General features: G+C 49.8%; 1 protein-coding gene across 8 annotated transcripts in view; it reads right to left on the bottom strand.

Moving 5' to 3' along the window:
• Window positions 1-5,126: 5,126 nt before the first annotated feature.
• VPS53 (VPS53 subunit of GARP complex) overlaps window positions 5,127-16,760 on the bottom strand; it is a 68,490-nt gene continuing 56,856 nt past the window's right edge. For 7 of the 8 annotated variants that reach the window (XM_080629839.1, XM_080629837.1, XM_080629838.1 and 4 more), the window contains 4 exons: window positions 15,352-15,421; window positions 11,440-11,577; window positions 8,343-8,447; window positions 5,127-7,999 (listed from right to left, as the gene is read on the bottom strand). In XM_080629839.1, the coding sequence (XP_080485965.1) occupies window positions 7,829-7,999; window positions 8,343-8,447; window positions 11,440-11,577; window positions 15,352-15,421 (484 nt within the window). In that variant the 3' untranslated portion in view covers window positions 5,127-7,828. Of the gene's footprint in view, window positions 8,000-8,100; window positions 8,448-11,439; window positions 11,578-15,351; window positions 15,422-16,760 lie in introns of all 8 variants that reach the window. The other variant, XR_013958045.1, reaches the window with a different exon arrangement.

The following is a 16,760-nucleotide window of genomic DNA, read 5'->3' on the forward strand; positions in this document are numbered from 1 at the left end:
GACCGAACCGCCTGCCCCGCGGCCACCGCGCCGCTCCGCTGCGACTGCTGCGCCCGGGCGGCGGCGGGACGGGCGGGGCCAGCGCCCGGGGGTGGGGCCTGGCCAGGGGGCGGGGCCTGCACAGCGCCCCGTCCCGTATCTCACCGCGTCCCTGTCCTCTCCCGGTGCTCCCGTCCTCCCGGAGTCCCCAAGCTCCCATCTCCGTATCCCAAGACAGCATCCCTGGCAGGGCACTGCGCCCTCACTCCCATCCCCAGCCACATGGAAGTGGCCAAATTAGCTCCGACAGGCTGCCCTATATAGTCCAACTTAATGACCTGATGCATCGCCCATTCCTATGCCAGCACGGATTTTGGGGAGCACAGAAAGAGCCAGCCCCAATTGCTTCTCCTTCTGGGCTGTCCCCAACTCCAACATGAAGATTTCCCCAACAACAAGGGTCCCCTGTGGGTTTTGGCAGCCAGGTTAAGCCCCCCAGGCCCCCTGGACTGAGTGTCACAACTGCCTGGGATGAAGGGTGCGGAAAAGCAACCCGGAATTGTCAGCAGTGTCCATGCGCTGCAGCCAGATTTATTAAGTGAAGTGGTTTTGCTGAGACCAGGCCACTGTCTGCCTGGGCACTTCCACTGGGTGCAGACAGGCCATAGTGGTTAATGCCAGCACTGACAGGTACAGCAGTGAATAACACCCTTCAAAACTCAGTTCCTCCCCATGTTGCTCCTTCTCACCGCTCTGTACTAAGGATTCAGATTCAGACAGCAGCGCTGCCACCCTTAGTTGTCTTTTTCAGGCAAAACTGCTGAAGCCAAAACAAGAAAACAGAGGAAAAAGAGGTTTTTCTAGCACCAGAGGAGAGCGAGGGAACCTTTTTTGGAAAACCCTAATGAAATCATTGCGCCATGTCATCAGATTCGGTGGGGGAATACTCTGGTGGAGGGAAAGCGCCTGCCTGCAGGCAGCCAAAGTCAACACTCCCCTGTGCAGTAACAAGCAGTCTGGCCCGACGGGCCCAGCACAAGTGAACCCAAACCCCTGAAAAGAATTCCTTCCCTGCCCCAAAATTAAAAGCAGAGCAGAGTTTTCAGCCGTAGGCGTCTGTGGTTTGCAGCTATGCAGTGCTGGGAACTCCGGAGACTTCCTCAAGGAATTTACATTCCTTTGAAGAAATACTATGAGGCTGTTTGTCTTTGCTGAAAAATGCAGATGGAAAGAAAAAGAACATTAAAAGGTTTTGACTGAAATCTTTGGGGTCTGAGCAAATGTGCTGGGCAGGTGTTTTCTTCCTTCTGATTTAAATGCATCCCAAAAAAAAGAGAGATTCTGGTCTCCGGGAGCAATGGGAAAGCTGCTTGCTCCTCGCTCCAAAATCTCCTGTAAAAGCCCTTTATGAAATTAGATGCCTCAGAAGGTGCTGGAGCAGTTTCCAGATGAACACCATCATTATTTCAGAGCTGCTGTGCAGCTCCTGGGCTCAAAATCCCACTGCCAACAACCGAGTTGGTGCAATTTAGGAACGGGGGGAACTTGTGGCACAGCCCAGCAGCCACCTCTGTGGGTTGTAGGTGTCCCCATGGCTGCTCCCATGGGGATCAGTGTCTGAGTGTGAGGGATCCAGTGCTGGGGAGCTGCCTCCGGGGATGAGCAGAGCTGCACTGGCTTCTGGATACAAAGGACAATGTTTTGTGCCCTTCCAAGCTCTCATTTCTGGCCTTGGCAGGTGAAGTGGAGGTGTCAGAGCACGCAAGGGGGCTCAGACCTGAGGATCTCCCACACCACCACCATCTAGAGCTGTACATTTACCTGCTAGGACAAAAAGGAAATGTTCAACCATAATTTTTACTCAATAACTAAAATGCTATCGATATCCACTGCATACAGGGGCCCTGCTTCTAAAGCACATGTACTCTGCCCTCTCAGAAAGCCCATGTGTTCTTAAGCCTCTCAAACCGTACTGATCTGTGCAATCCCGGATGGCACCGGAAATTGTTTCCCCCGCCTGTACATCACAGCCTGTTTGTCCATGTTATTTACTTTTTAACTGCCCTTGCACAGCAGAGACAGACCAGATTCCAGTATCTTATCAAGATCCTGCTTCCATAAAGGACTTTCCACCAGGCCGGGTGCACTTGGTTTAATCAGCAATGGAACAATAGGCACATTGATGTGGTGCAGGGGGCTGCCACTGAGGGCGGGGGGAAGCAAATCAGAAGGATCCTGTGTTATTTGATAACGATGGAAAACTATTCCCAAACGATGGGAAATGCCAGGCTGCTCCCTGTGGCGCAGACCAAGAACCCGCCAGGCACTGGAGTCACAGCAACACTTCCAAGCGATGGGATCGACGGGAGCCCTGGAAGCGGCTCGGCTGCAGGGATGAATGCTGAGGGCACATGGCTGAAGTGGCTGGTTTGATCGGATTTTACAGCCCTGCTACCACCACCCTGCGAAGCACTGAGCCATGAGACAAGATTTTCCCAGGGATCCAGGAAGCTCCGTGTGCTGCAAGTACCAAAGGCTGATTTTATTCCCTGCCTGCAGGATTCAGAGCCTGATGGCAGCCCCATGGGCTCCCCATGTCCTGCTGGGAATGGGAAGGCACCACAGCTTCCCAGGGGCCTGATCACAGGGAGACTGGATTGAGAGCAGCCCCGAGGAGAAGATTTGGAGGTGTCGGTTGACAAGAAGCTCCCCATGGCCCGGCAGTGTGTGCTGGGCTGCATCCCCAGAGCATGAGCAGCAGGTTCAGGGAGGGGATTCTCCCCCTCTGCTGTGCTCTGGGGAGACCCTTCCTGCAGTCCTGATCCAGCTCTGGGGAAGCAACACAAGAGGGACGTGGAGCTGTTGGAGCGAGTCCAGAGGAGGCCATGGAGATGCTGCGAGGGCTGGAGCAGCTCTGCTCTGGAGCCAGGCTGAGAGAGCTGGGCTGGGGCAGCCTGGAGAAGAGAAGGCTCCTGAAGGGGAGACCTGAGAGCAGCTCCAGTGCCTAAAGGGGCTGCAGGGAACCTGGAGAGGGGCTTTGGACAAGGGCCTGTAGGGACAGGCCAAGGGGAATGGCTTTAACCTGCCAGAGGGGAGACTGAGATGAGCTCTTAGGCAGAAGCTCTTCCCTGTGAGGGTGCTGAGGCGCTGGCACAGGGTGCCCAGAGAAGCTGTGGCTGCCCCATCCCTGGCAGTGTTCAAGGCCAGGTTGGACACAGGGGCTTGGAGCAAGCTGCTCCAGTGGAAGGTGTCCCTGCCCGCAACAGGGCGTTGGAACTGGATGAGCTTTAAGGCCTCTTCCAAACTGAACTATTCCATGATTCCATGAAACTGTGGTACTTTGGTCCTGGCGACACTGTAGCCCAGGTAAGGGCCCAGGGAGCCCTCCCAGGTCCTCCTCCCAGCAGGCACCCACTGGCACTGGTCCCAGGTCTCCAACACCCTCAGACATCTTTGTGCTCACAAAAGCAAGGCTGGAAAAGTATTGGAGCCCACCTGGACTGCTGCTCGGGATCGGTGGAGCTGCTCTGGCTAAGAGAAAAGAATGAGCACACGCTTTAACCTAAGAATTTTGGGTGCCAGTAGCACTATTCGGTGTAAGCGGCCCCAGCAGAGCAGGCGCACAGAGGAACATGTTCTGCCACAGCCTCTTCTGACACAGCCCAAAGACAAACGCTACAGCTCATTTTCATAGAATCATAGAATAGTTAGGGTTGGAAAGGACCTTGAGATCATCCAGTTCCAACCGCCCTGCCATGGGCAGGGACACCTCACACTAAACCATCTCACCCAAGGCCTCATCCAACCTGGCCTTGAACACCACCAGGGATGGAGCATTCACAACTTCCCTGGGCAACCCATTCCAGTGCCTCACCACCCTCTCAGTAAAGAATTTCTTCCTTAGATCCAATCTAAACTTCCCCTGTTTCAGTTTGAACCCATCACCCCTTGTCCTGTCACTACAGTCCCTGATGAATAGTCCCTCTCCAGCATCCTTGTAGGCCCCCTTCAGACACTGGAAGCTGCTCTGAGGTCTCCACGCAGCCTTCTCTTCTCCAGGCTGAACAGCCCCAACTTTCTCAGCCTGTCTCCATACGGGAGGTGCTCCAGTCCCTGATCATCCTCGTGGCCTCCTCTGGACTTGTTCCAACAGCTCCATGTCCTTTTGATGTTGAGGACACCAGAACTGCACACAGTGCTCCAAGTGAGGTCTCACGAGAGCAGAGCAGAGGGGCAGGATCACCTCCTTCGACCTGCTGGTCACGCTCCTCTTGATGCAGCCCAGGATACGGCTGCTTTCTGGGCTGCGAGCGCACACTGAAGCCAGCTCATGTTCATTTTTTCATCGACCAACACCCCCAAGTCCTTCTCTGCAGGGCTGCTCTGAATCTCTTCTCTGCCCAACCTGTAGCTGTGCCTGGGATTGCTCCGACCCAGGTGTAGGACCTTGCACTTGGCATGGTTAAATTTTCCTGAGCACAGCAGAGCCGCGGCTTGATGCTGCTGAACAGCATCCGTGTCTGCCGTTCGCCCATCTGCCGCCAGGGAAAGGCTTGTGGAGACTTGGACATCGGCACTGGGATGCTCAGAGTCACGCTGTAAATCTGGTGAAAGAAATAAACACCCGTGTCACCCGGCACAGGCTGCCCAAGGGCGGAGGGGGCAGGAGCAGCAGGAGGAAAGCAAATGAGTCATTAATTCTCCAAGCGAAAGAAACTCTTCCAGCGTCATGCATCGTGTGGAAAAAAGGCACTACCTCTTCATGTCAAAGGAAAAATGAGGCTCTCCCAGAAATCCCTCCAGCAGTTAAAAGTCATCAGAAACGATCTGATAGTTTAGGGGCACAAAGGCAGCTGTGCTGAGCCAGCAGCACAGTGCAGGGAGCTGCTGTGTGTGAATGCAGATGCTGCTGGTGGAGAGTCGCTTGCTGGAGCAGCATAAGGTGGAAAAGCCAGAAGAGACAAACTGGAGGACAGAGCAGAGGAGAGAGGCAGCAGAGAGCCCTGGGGCTGGCATGGTTTGGGTGAGGTCCCTCCCAGCCACTGGGGCTTTGTACACAAAACACTGAACATCAGTAAGCATTGAATTCATTTTAGTGTCACACTCCGACACACAGCCAGAATTACACCTCAGCCAAAACCCATAAAAAGTGGCATTTTATACAGGAAAAAAAAATCATAATCCTTTATTTTCCAGAGATGTAAACCCCAAACAGCTAACATATGTATACAGATGTGCCAAACCCGATAAATACCCAAGAGCTGGGGGAGAAAACCCTTACACTGACAGAAAAATGCAGACTTGCTGTCTAAAAGTAGGACTCCAACCCAGACCTGCAGCACTCTTGAAAGGCTGAAACTAAAATTCCATTTTTCCTTTTATTTCCTCTTGTCTACAGAATGAAATGTGGAGAATGAACCAGGGAAGCCTTTGGGGAAAGACACGCGAAGATTAACCGGAACATCATCTTCAGCTATTCATAATTGAGTTAGAGTCATCCACAGACAGAGCAAAAAAAAATCTAGAATGGATTATTTATCCCCCCAAAGGAATAATGTATCTCTGCAAATCCATGTTCCCTCCTCCCTGGCTACTGCACTTGATAACGTGTGAACCATCCTGCACATGCATCTTGAGTTAATCTGTCCTTAGGGAATGGCTGTTCACAATCCCAACGTGCTTTCAACCACTTTCTTTTGTCACCCAACATGTAATTAGGAGAAGAATTAAATGAAGCAACAGCAGACTTGGGAAGAGTGGGGAATGTGGAGTGATGAGAAACTGCCTTCCCTCCCCACTAGTACTGTTACTGCTGCTCCGCAACGGATGTCACCACTACGGTGCTCTGCAGCTGAGCATGCCCCAGGGCCCAAGCCTGAGGACTCCTGAAAACACATCCTAAAGGGTTGGTGTTCGCGTACCTGTTGGTGCACACCTTGCTGCAGCAGCAGGTCAGTCTGAGCAGCGTTAGGAAACCTGACAGGGAGGATTTCACCCCTGCAGATTTATTCTTCCTGCTCCAATCCTGTGCTCGACTCCTGCCTGTTCAAACACAGGCTCACCTGCCAATTGGGCAAAGGGAGGATGGGATTTTACCAAACAGGCACCAAATTTATCCCCCCACAGCCACAGGACTAAGGAGAGGGAAAGTGAGCAGCCTGCACACAAGAGGGGACAATGCTGAAGCATGAGGCAGATACAGCCTGAGCCCAGGTTCTGCCTCACTTTGCAATTTCTCATTTCCCTTCTTCCTTCCCTGATCCCGGTGAAGACCTGGATTTTCGGTGGGCAGAGCTCATTCTTCTGGAGCGTGTCTTATCCCCCCCCTCCCAGCTGTGCAGCAGCAAGTACTCAATCCCTAGTGAGCACAGCCCCTAATAAGTAGTCCTAAGGCCCAAACTCAACCTGGTGAGGAGTGTGACCCACCCAAGAAGGCATCTGACATCATGATTGCTCCTCGCCTGCCAAACTGGTACAGGACTTCTTTTTCCTGTACATGCAAGTGAGGCTTGAGTTAGAATAAAGCAGGCACGACTGGTTGATCTGCCCCTAAACCCATACAGACCTCAATTGTTCATGGTTGGGCCTTCTAAGTCCCCCAGAAAGGGTACATAGAGTTTGGGAATCCAGCTTTGCTAATGATGAGGTGATGTTTCCCTCCACTGAGACTCCTTAGGGAAACTCACACCATGGGCAGGGTGCAGACGTACACCAAACCCAGCCCTGCTCCACACTAGCTTTGTGGCTGGGTGCCAGGTTATCCAGAATTATTTCACCTCTGGTTCTTCTCCTCTCTGCACTGGTGTAAGCTGAAGCTCAAAGGAGGAAAGGAAGGCCCTCAAAGTCTGAAGCTGGTGCAAGCATCCTGTCCTGGGAAGAGGCCCTGGCTCCCTGTTAAAGCTATTTCCAGCATCTCTCCTTGCAGGGCAGCAAAGGTGCCAAAGGGACACACCCCTGCTGGCATAAACGCAAGGAGCTGGTGCTGCCTGACAGTTGCTCCATGAACAGCCCTTTGTGGAGAGAGGGCGAGATGCTGTACGGGAACTCCCATCAGGGACAGCAGCGAGTCCAACACACATGAGAAACAAGCAGCTGGAGATGGGCTCTGCAGATGTCTGGTTTGGCCTTTAAGCTGTAACAGCAACTGAGGCTGCTGCTTGTTGGCAGGAGGTTTGCCAAGGTGTAGAAGGCATTAATTCAACCCTTTCCTCCTGTTCTGAAAGGATATGCTTTGCTGTTTTACTGGTGGCTTACACATGCCTGTCCTGGGACCAGGGGAGAAGTCTGCTTAGGGTTTCTCTCCTGGGCATCTCATTAATCCAGTGGAGTCGCAGAAGCCTGGATCCCAGCTGTTAAAGGGGTTGGGGATTTGGTGGTGGTGATGGTTTGGGGTTAGTTCTCTCCCTGTAATACATAATGAAACAGAGGAACAGCTCTGCGACAGGGAGTGAGCAGTAATACCGAACTCCCAGGCAAAATCCTCAGTGCTGCAGCAGGAGCTCAGCCAGGCTGAAGGCAGGGACACCAAGTGTATCACACCTGGATATTCTCTGAATCCTTCTAAGCTGTTTCTGTAGCTGCTGACTTCCATGCTGACTCTATTTTCTCCACCACACAGACCCACCAGTGTCCTGGGTTTCACTCCTGCTAAGCTGTCTCAGGGCAAACACCTCGGTCAGATTCTCTCTTGGTCTGAATGGAGATGCAGCACCACAGTTTATGATGGTTAAGAGATCACAAGACATGGGGATGACGGGACAGGGATTTTTCACTGTCAATCATACATGTGAGGAGTTTTGCTCCCAGTCACTGCAGCCAGTCCTGAGCAAGAGAGTTCCCTTCTGCTCACTTAGAGTCTTTTTTTGATTAGTTTCTCCAGTTTCCGTATGCGAGAGGATTCCTGCTCAGGCGTGGGAGCGCTCAGCGAGAGGGAGCCGGCGTTCTCCACACCGGAGGGGGGAGCCGGGAGGCGCTGGCGGAAGAGGTCCAGCATGCTGCTCTGCTCGCTCCTCTTTAGGCCCTGCAGGAGCAAACAACAGTGAAGCACTATGGTCAGACTTCATTGATCTGTGTGCACGAGAATAGCTGCAGGAGTCAAACCTCTACCTTTTGTTCACTTACCACAAGCTGGATGTACACCTCTGGATGATCCTGAGACAACTGAGCTCAGCCCCAGGAGCCAGAGCAGGTATGAGTATATACAGCGAACTGCAAAGCTATTCAGTAGCAACTCCACAAGATACATCTGCCTCAGAGTGCTTTTCCCACTCCCAAACCCCTCTGTATTTCTACTGAAAAATGTCACCAACAATCTCAGTGCAGTGCTGGTGGACAAGCAGAAACTCTGTGGGACAGGTTCTAACCTTCATGTCTAGTATCTTCTGGAAAGTGTCGGTGCTGCAGTCTGCAAGGAGCTTGATGTAATTGTCAACAAACACAACTGGGAGTTCGTGTGGAGCCATAACCACCTGCCAAGACAAGACAAAAGAGATCAGACAAATTCTGTGAGTTAAAGCCAGCACTTGGTCAATCCAGCCACACGAGAGACAGCAGGATGAGCTTCTCTAAAATCAAATGCTTAAGAAACAAGGAGGCTGATGTGCTGCTAGCAACTGAGAGGTAAAGGTGAGTGAAGAGAAGTAAAGTAAGGAGCAGCAAGATGGATGGGGTCTCTTTCCGCACAGCAGTGGTGCCTGCACCCAGGGGGCTGCAGATCTCGTTTCAAAGAGCAGCAGAACTTTGTCTCTATGCCTGTGGGCTGGCAGGCCCCGGTGTACTGCCAAAGCTCACGATTTCATCTTGTTGCATGGGGAAGACTAGCTGGGGAGTTGCCTGAGGGAGAAGGGCAGTGCTGGCGGTGGTGACAGGAAGTCCCCATCAGGTCAGGCAGCCTGGATGCAGCCCATACCCTCACTTTGTGTGTCGTTCTGCTCCCTCCTGCCGGGAGGCAGAGCAGAGATAGCATGAGGGAGTTTGACAAGACTCTGCAGTCCCTCCCTCTGTCCCCAGAACAGCACAGTCAGAACAATCTGCTGCACAGTTCTCCTGCTTCCAACATGGGATCTGATGGATGAGCGGTGCCACATGCAGCCACTCAGTCCTTTGGGTATGCTCCTCTGCAGAGGCTGGGGTGCAGTGTCTGACCCCCTACTGACATCTGCCCCAGAGCTCACCCCCTCTTAATGCCAGCAACAGTCAAGTCAGGAAAATAAATTAAAACAGCCTTGAAGCTGGAAAGATGATTACTCATTGTTATATTTTCCTTACATAAGCAGCAAGCTCCATAGAGAACACACCTTTTGATAATGCTGGGCAGCAAAACCATCTTTCTGGGGAAGTGTGTGTGTGTGCATGTGTGTGCACGCAGGGCAGAAACAGCACAGGACCAGACCCTTCCCTGCCTCTGAAAGCATTTCCATATGTTTCCACTGACCCAGCTCACCCCACACTGTATTCTGTCACAGAGACATTTCTTTCTCTCCCTGCACTTCAGACCAATGAAACATCATAGCCATGTATACACTTATAAATCCTTAATTTACAGCCCTTGTAAAAATCTTCTGCCAAGATGAAAAGCTGGAACTTCAGACAGCAGAGCCAGAGGAGAAAGGAAACAGCTCCATGGGACGTGCGTACCCTGACGCCCTCCTTCCCGCTTTCATCTGTGCTTTGTAGGGCTTTGCTAAATGACTTTGTGCCATCTTCAGGCTCACGGATACTCCTACTGAATTACAGCTGCACCAGTATAAGCCTGGGCATGCTGCTGTGTGGTGGTATTGCTGTATGCAACAGAGGTATAACTTCTGAGCCATCTCGGAACTAGGTAGAAGAGCCCTGAAAACACCATGGAGGAGTGTAGTGGCCTGGGTTTCTGACAGGGTGAAACAGCTCTTGGAGAAAAGGCTTTGAATTTGGAAACAGCAGAGTTTGAGCACTGATAAAAAGAGACAACCACAAGGCAAACAGAATGGCCAGAGATGACCAGTCAGCTCTGGGCCCCTGCAAGGGAACCTCCCTACAGAAATGCCCCGTCCCTGGCAGTGTTCAAGGCCAGGCTGGACGGGACTTGAAGCAGCCTGCTCTAGCGGAAGGTGTCCCTGCGCATGGCAGAGGGTTGGAACTGGATGCGCTTTTAGGTCTCTTCAAACTCAAACCATTCTGTGATTCTATGATCCAACTCAATCACCTGCTGATCACACAGGGCCTAATTTTGTCCAACAGCTCTGTGGAGCACTGAGCACTCCACAGCAGGGCAAGCATGAGATGTCTGAAAATGCTGCCCAGCCTGCAGACCAGCAGCACCCTGCATTCCCTGCCTGAAGCACTGCTATACTGCTTTCATCTCAATCCCAATGAAGCCAATGTGATACTAAGGTAGACAAATTAATTCCATTACCTTTCTGATTCAAACATAAGCTCCAAGGAAAAACCCATTTCTGTATGCAACAGGCTCCGATCTTGCTGCTCCTCCATTAGCAGTACCAGGGTATTTTTCTTCAGGCCATTTTTAAGACTTGCTCTAATGTATCTACTAACACCTCAATCGCCTTACTCCAGAAGCATGGAATTGTAGAACTAATTTCTGAATTCAGAATGCAAAATCAGCCAGAACATTACCTTGGGGCACAGGAGCAAAGCCACACTGAGCAGGAAGCATGGAGAGCCTGGGCTCTGCACCCCTCCTTGCCTTGGCTTTGGTTTACAGGAGAGTCTGGCTGGCAGCTGCCTGTCCTGCCTGACCCCAGGTCCAACTAATTCACTCAGAGGAACATCTTCACTTCAGCATTGTTGGTGAACAGAGGACAATCCCATCACCCAGAAGGGTACAACTGCACAGCTCCCATGGCTTCTCCTGGGATCAACCCAAACTTCTTACTCCAGCAACAAGGGGGAAGGGGAGGTTGCTTTGCTTGTTACTTTTTATGTAAAGAAGACACACACTGCTTTTGGGTCATTTTCCAGGCACCAGGTCTGGAAAATGAAAAAGGACTCTGGTGAATACAGTAACCCAGACATGTTTGCACTGGCTGTTACACTAGACAGTAAACAGGTGACTCAAGCACGGCTTGGCTCTCCTGCGTGAAGGAGTCTGCACAAAGGCCTGGAGTAACCTGAACTGGAGGGTTTGCCCTGCAACAGACACTTATGGATGCTAGCTCTGATTTTCACAAGCTCCTGAGGGAACCTGGTGCCCCAGCTCCCCTAGTAAGCAGAACTTGAGCCCTCAGTTACCTTGAAAAACGAGGATGAAAACTCAAATGAGATGTTAAGAGAGTGGGGGCAAACCCAAGGCAAATAATCCAGTTCTGTCGAACAGCTGGCAGCGCACCCGGACAAGCTCACATACGTTCATGTGCAATTGCAGATTGCTATGTTCAAAGGAAGGGCCCCCTGGAATTTGCTCGCTCCGAATCCCAGTCCAGCAGTCTGGCTGGCAGGTTATCAAAAGTCTTGAGTTACCTTCAGGATCATTTCAGCCCGAGTCATGCCTTTCACCACTATCTTCGTGTAGCTGGCAGGAGCCTTCCTCACCACTTGGGACCCAATGGAGGGCAGATCCAGGAGAACCATCTTCAGAGAGTGAGTGTCCAGCAGCAGCTGCAAGAGTTAATCACACCCCATTATTACCATGCTCCATACCTGCTATAATCCAACATCCTTAAAAGTTTAACACTTCCTACGTTGGAAAAAATCCCAGTAATTGGACTGCAGGAAGAGGAGGGGCTGACCCATGTAATGTTACTTCAAGGAGAGACGGTCACCCATGGCTACACATCAGCACCGTTCACTGACTTGAACAAAGCATTGCTCTGCTGACTTCAAATGACTTATGTGCCAAATGCTGAGCTACCATAAGGCAGAGATTTCCATCCAGTCCTCTTCCCCTTGACAGTATAAAGTGAAACAATCTCGATTACCTGTAGCAGTATCATTATTTAGATACTGAGGTCAAATGAATTAACACCATGCTTTCTCCTGCCCTCAACCACACACTGTGTCAGGTTTTCTGCTTTACTCAACCACTTGATTTTAAGATTTTTCTTTAAAAAGAAAGCTGCAACGCAATACAGCTCCATGGAGAACTGCTCAATACCCTGTGTACACTGAAACTCACAGCCTGAATGTTGCTTTTCACTGTGCAAGTGGCTAAATAAGCAGCAAGGAGCAGCCATGAAATTTAGCCCAGACAAGCACTGATGACAAAATGCTGAGGGTTAGGGTTTCTTATAGCAAAATTACCCCAAATACCACACTCTTCTGATTGCACAGGGTATGTTTGAAGAAGTAAGATCAGACCAGTGAAGGACAGAATCTGAAATCAAACTAGAGGCAGAGAAGCACAACTGATTTACAAAGCAATGAGTGAGAGCTCTGTGGCTGTCAGCACACCCAGTGCATTCCCTGCAAAGGGGCTCTCAGGACCACGTGGAAACTTGTTCTTCTCGAGCAACACACAACATTATGGGCCCTTCAGAACCCCCCAGCAATCACTGTGGACAATCTGAACATTTATGGTACAGCTTTCAGCACACGTGGGAATTCAGTGCAAATACAAAGAACTGAGCTGAGGAGGAGGGATGCTGGATCACACCACTTCAAATCTGGTCCCTGTTATCTGCAGCAGCGTATCATTGCTGTGTGCTGCCTGTTTCATGGTTTGCATGAGATGAATCAATGCCATCAATCTCATCCTGGGAAGCCAGGAAACCACAGCACAAATAAGCAGCTATGTGCATCCTGGAGCTGCTGGAGCCTCAGGCTGTCATAGCTGGATTCCTGTATGTCTATGAGCGACCCCATAGATGGAAGATTTTTCCATGGTTGGAGAATTCACATCTTTCCCACGTAAACTCTCTCATATCTAATAGGAGTTTTGTGTACTCTGCAGCTTTCCCACAGATGCAATACTTACAGGCTCTGTCCACTCACCCTATTTCCCCCCGTTACCCATTCCAGGTCCCTGGCATTACTGTCTCACTGCCAAAGCTTGCTGAGACAGAGGATTGTCAAGTCAGAGATACAAACACAAAGTGAAACCCTACAGGTCTTGTTCCCTGCATTGAACACTTCCATAAATAATGCCCTAGTGCCTAGATTTCAAACATGATTATTAGGAAACAGTGCTGTGTTTAGGATGGAGAAGGCCTGGAAAGTATATTCCACAGCATTTGCACCAGAGGAGAAAAACTGGTGTGGAAAGATGCTGGTGGGTGACCAGAGGTACGTTCAAAAGATGCTAAAGCAACTGAGGACCTATATGCTGCAGAGCCAGAGGAGATCAGCTTCTGAAGACCTCTGTACATCTAACCCCAGGAAGGTATGTCCCACTTATAAATGACATATTCACTGTGAAACAGGCTAATAAAAACCTTCCCAGTCTGCTTGAAAGAAACAAATTGGTCCTGTTATTCCAATACAGTAATGTTTAAACGTTTTAACATTAAACACAAACCCACTGCTGGCAACTGGTTAATCAGTTTAGATGGTTATTAAGAAAAAGACTTTGTTTAATCACTCTCAGGTTTGCTCACTGCACAAGATGAGCAGGAACACCACTTCACTCATTTGCTTCCCATTAAAAAAGAGGAGGGTTTTGATGTAAAGCTCCTGTTTCATTTTGCAGACACACACTGCTCAGAACCCATCTTTGATGCCTAAAACCCAAGCAGCTTTTAAGGCCCTGATTTGAAGTTCATAGCAGTGCCATTAGGGACAATTCTGCTTTTGTTTAATTAGCCCACAAGGAAGCAGCTGCTTGTGCAGGGGACAGCTGAGAACCTGCCTCATCCAAACCTCAATCTCACAGAGCAGCGGGATCCCAGCCCACAGGCAGGGGTGGGGGATGAAGGGTCTCAAGGCAATAAATACCCTGCGCTGCCCATGTGCAATTCAGGGACAGAGACTCCTGTGAAAGGGTGGTATTTCAACAGAAATGCACGTGTTAATTCAAGTGGCAATAATTCAATGCGCTTCCTTCCCTGAGATTGCGTCTCACCATCTTGCAGTACCTACAGCTCTCAGTGTAACAGGGAGGCAGGTTCATGGGAGAAAGCTGGGGAGTCCTGTGTCCCAGATGCTGGGTGGTCACTTCCCTGGGTCTCAGTCACTGAGTGGTAGAGGTGGGGACAGCTCTTCCCCACCATGCTGCAGTGTTTGATGTGTATTTGCAACGCCTGAGGAAGCGAAACCTGGAAGGCATTTATGCATGAAAAAAACTGTCCTGTCTTCAGACACTGCAGCATCACTTGCCCCCAGAAACAGGGCCTCCATTTAGCCTTTTTTTTTTTTGACAAAATGGAGAAAACTCTGCACTGTACCTCCATAGCCCCATCCTTCCTGCACAGCTCTGAGGGGAGGAAGACAGCAACCATCCATAGGCAAACTAGAGGAGGCAAAAATCTAATTGGACTCACTGGAACTCAGCCAGGACACAGACTCTGGCAAAACTGCATCAGGCTGCAGAGGAGCCCTTGAGGACATCATCCTCCAGAGGAGGCTCCCACAGCTTCACTTCCTCAGAGAGGAAGGAGCCAGCACATAGGACCAGTGCTCACAGTCCCTGAGAGGATGCAGCATTGCTCTGCTAGAGTATTGCTGTTTGAACTCCTGAGCTGAGAAACTGCCTGGACACCTGGGGGTTTGGTTTGGGGTTGTTGCTAGTTTTTTTGGTAATGTTTTCCTGTTGTCTCACTTCCCCTCCAAAGGATGCTTCCTCCAGCAATTCCTTTTAAGAAGCAGACATATGTATGAATAAAGGATTAAAGCCATTACTGCACAGGCCTTCTTCACTGCCCACCCTCTACCCTGGCACTTCTCAAAGAGAAGGAAAGAGGAAGCATATCTCAACCAGCAACTATGAGTTTACCATGCCCCAGCTTTTCTGATCAGAGAAGCGACAGGCTTAAGTTTAACCAAGGGAGAAAGCACTGAAGCAGCAGAGGGAGATTTGAGAAAGGATGTGTCAGAAAATAGTCTTCCTGAGGACATGGGAGCTTCTGGCAATAGTTTCTGCCACAAGCAACATTCTTTCCCTTTGTGTGAGCACACTGAAGACAATCTCATCATAACACCTTAGACCAGTGTGTAAGAGGTTTGTTGTTCCTGGGCTATCATTAATTTGACTGGCAAAGTAAGAGCTCCTCTGCTTGGGAAGATGCCTAAGGCCCCTCTCCCAGGACAGGTTCAGCTGTGGCAGGATCCCTATAAACCTGCTTCCACTCTGCCCTGTACCAGTGTATCCCTATTGCCTCAGCTGCACCAGAGCTCAGGACACGTAACTTAGCTCTCTGTCCCTTTCTACCAAAAGCTGTCTTGACTTCTTGAACCCAGAAGTCATAAAATATGACAGACAATGCAACTACTTTTTCTTACCTGTTCTGCACCCACCATGCTGATAGGTTTGCACTTGAAGAGATGGTTAATGAACTTGGGAATGAAGGAGCTGCAGAGATGAAATACAAAATGACACAATTACATGTGAGTATTTGGAGTCATATAGTCTTCTGCACTAAGAAAGCATGCAAAAACAAATCAGGATGGCTTTCCATAAAGACACTGTAAGTGCCTGTTTCTCAAGATGATTCCAGACGCATTAAGTATACTAAATAAAACCCCAACAAACCCTAGGTACAATTCTTTTGCTTTAATCCATACTGATCTCAAAGTTAATTGAGAAGTTGCACACATACTCTATGTAAATAAATTGCTATGAACTACATGAAGTACTACACTACAAGGTCAAGAACAAGCAAATTATTGTACATAATAAACACAGCAACACGCCAGGATTAGCACAGCTATTCACGGAGAAGAAGAATCCAGAACCTACAATTTACTGCATACAAGTAATTCCATAACATGCATATTACACCCTGAACTTGAGGTCCAGCCAAGGCTGGAGGTCTGCTGGGCCCTGGACACTCACACAGAAAGGCACTCATCCAGAAAGCTTCTGGCCAACACAATCAAGACAAGAAAAAGTTTTGTGAAAACACCATTACCCTGTTTTACTAACGTGGACTTCAGACTCAGAAGAACGGCTAAGGTACGTATACTCAAGCGGGGAGAATTTGGCAAGGATGGAAGCCCAATATTTGCCAACACACTCCAGAGCACCAGCTCTGGTTTTGCTTTCTGCTTCCTGGTTTTAGGCTTTGTGGTAATTTCATTCCTCAGTGGAGAAGCAGATGCTCCCTTCTAGCAGAAGTGCTGGCTGAGCACCTATAAGACAAGCTCCTGCCAAACCTACTCCACTGAGGTGCAGCACCAGGAAAACTCAGGAGCTGAACATGAAGAGAAGGGCCAGCATGAACAACACAACCTCTGTCAGGACCACACCGCTCATACCCTTGGTCTTCCTTTTGCTGCCTTGTTTTTCAATGCACTCTGCTTCTTTCACATGGCCTTCTTTGGCTGAAGGCCTACCAGGCTCATGTTTCCAGGACCTTGCCATGACCTGGTGGCAGGTCTTAGATTTTAATGACACTGTTCTAAGTTCATGTAAGTCAGTCTGGTTTTTTTTCTTTTTGAATGAGGAGCTATTTATGATGATGATCTAAATTCAGTGTGCTTTTCCCCCTGATCTGTAAAGCTATTTGTTTTCTTCTCACAAAGCAAGGAGCACGGACAGCATCTTGTTTGTCCTGCCACCTGTTTTCCAAGCCAGGACATTTATTTTTTGCCCTTTCTCATGGAAGAATGACAAAAGCGTAACTCAGGCAGAGAGCATGCCAAGCTGCTGAAAAAATCCAAAGAAATGGTTCAAGGAAGAGTCCAAGCAA

This window comes from Psittacula echo, assembly GCF_963264785.1.
Source record: "Psittacula echo genome assembly, chromosome: 15".
Lineage (NCBI taxonomy): Eukaryota > Metazoa > Chordata > Aves > Psittaciformes > Psittacidae > Psittacula > Psittacula echo.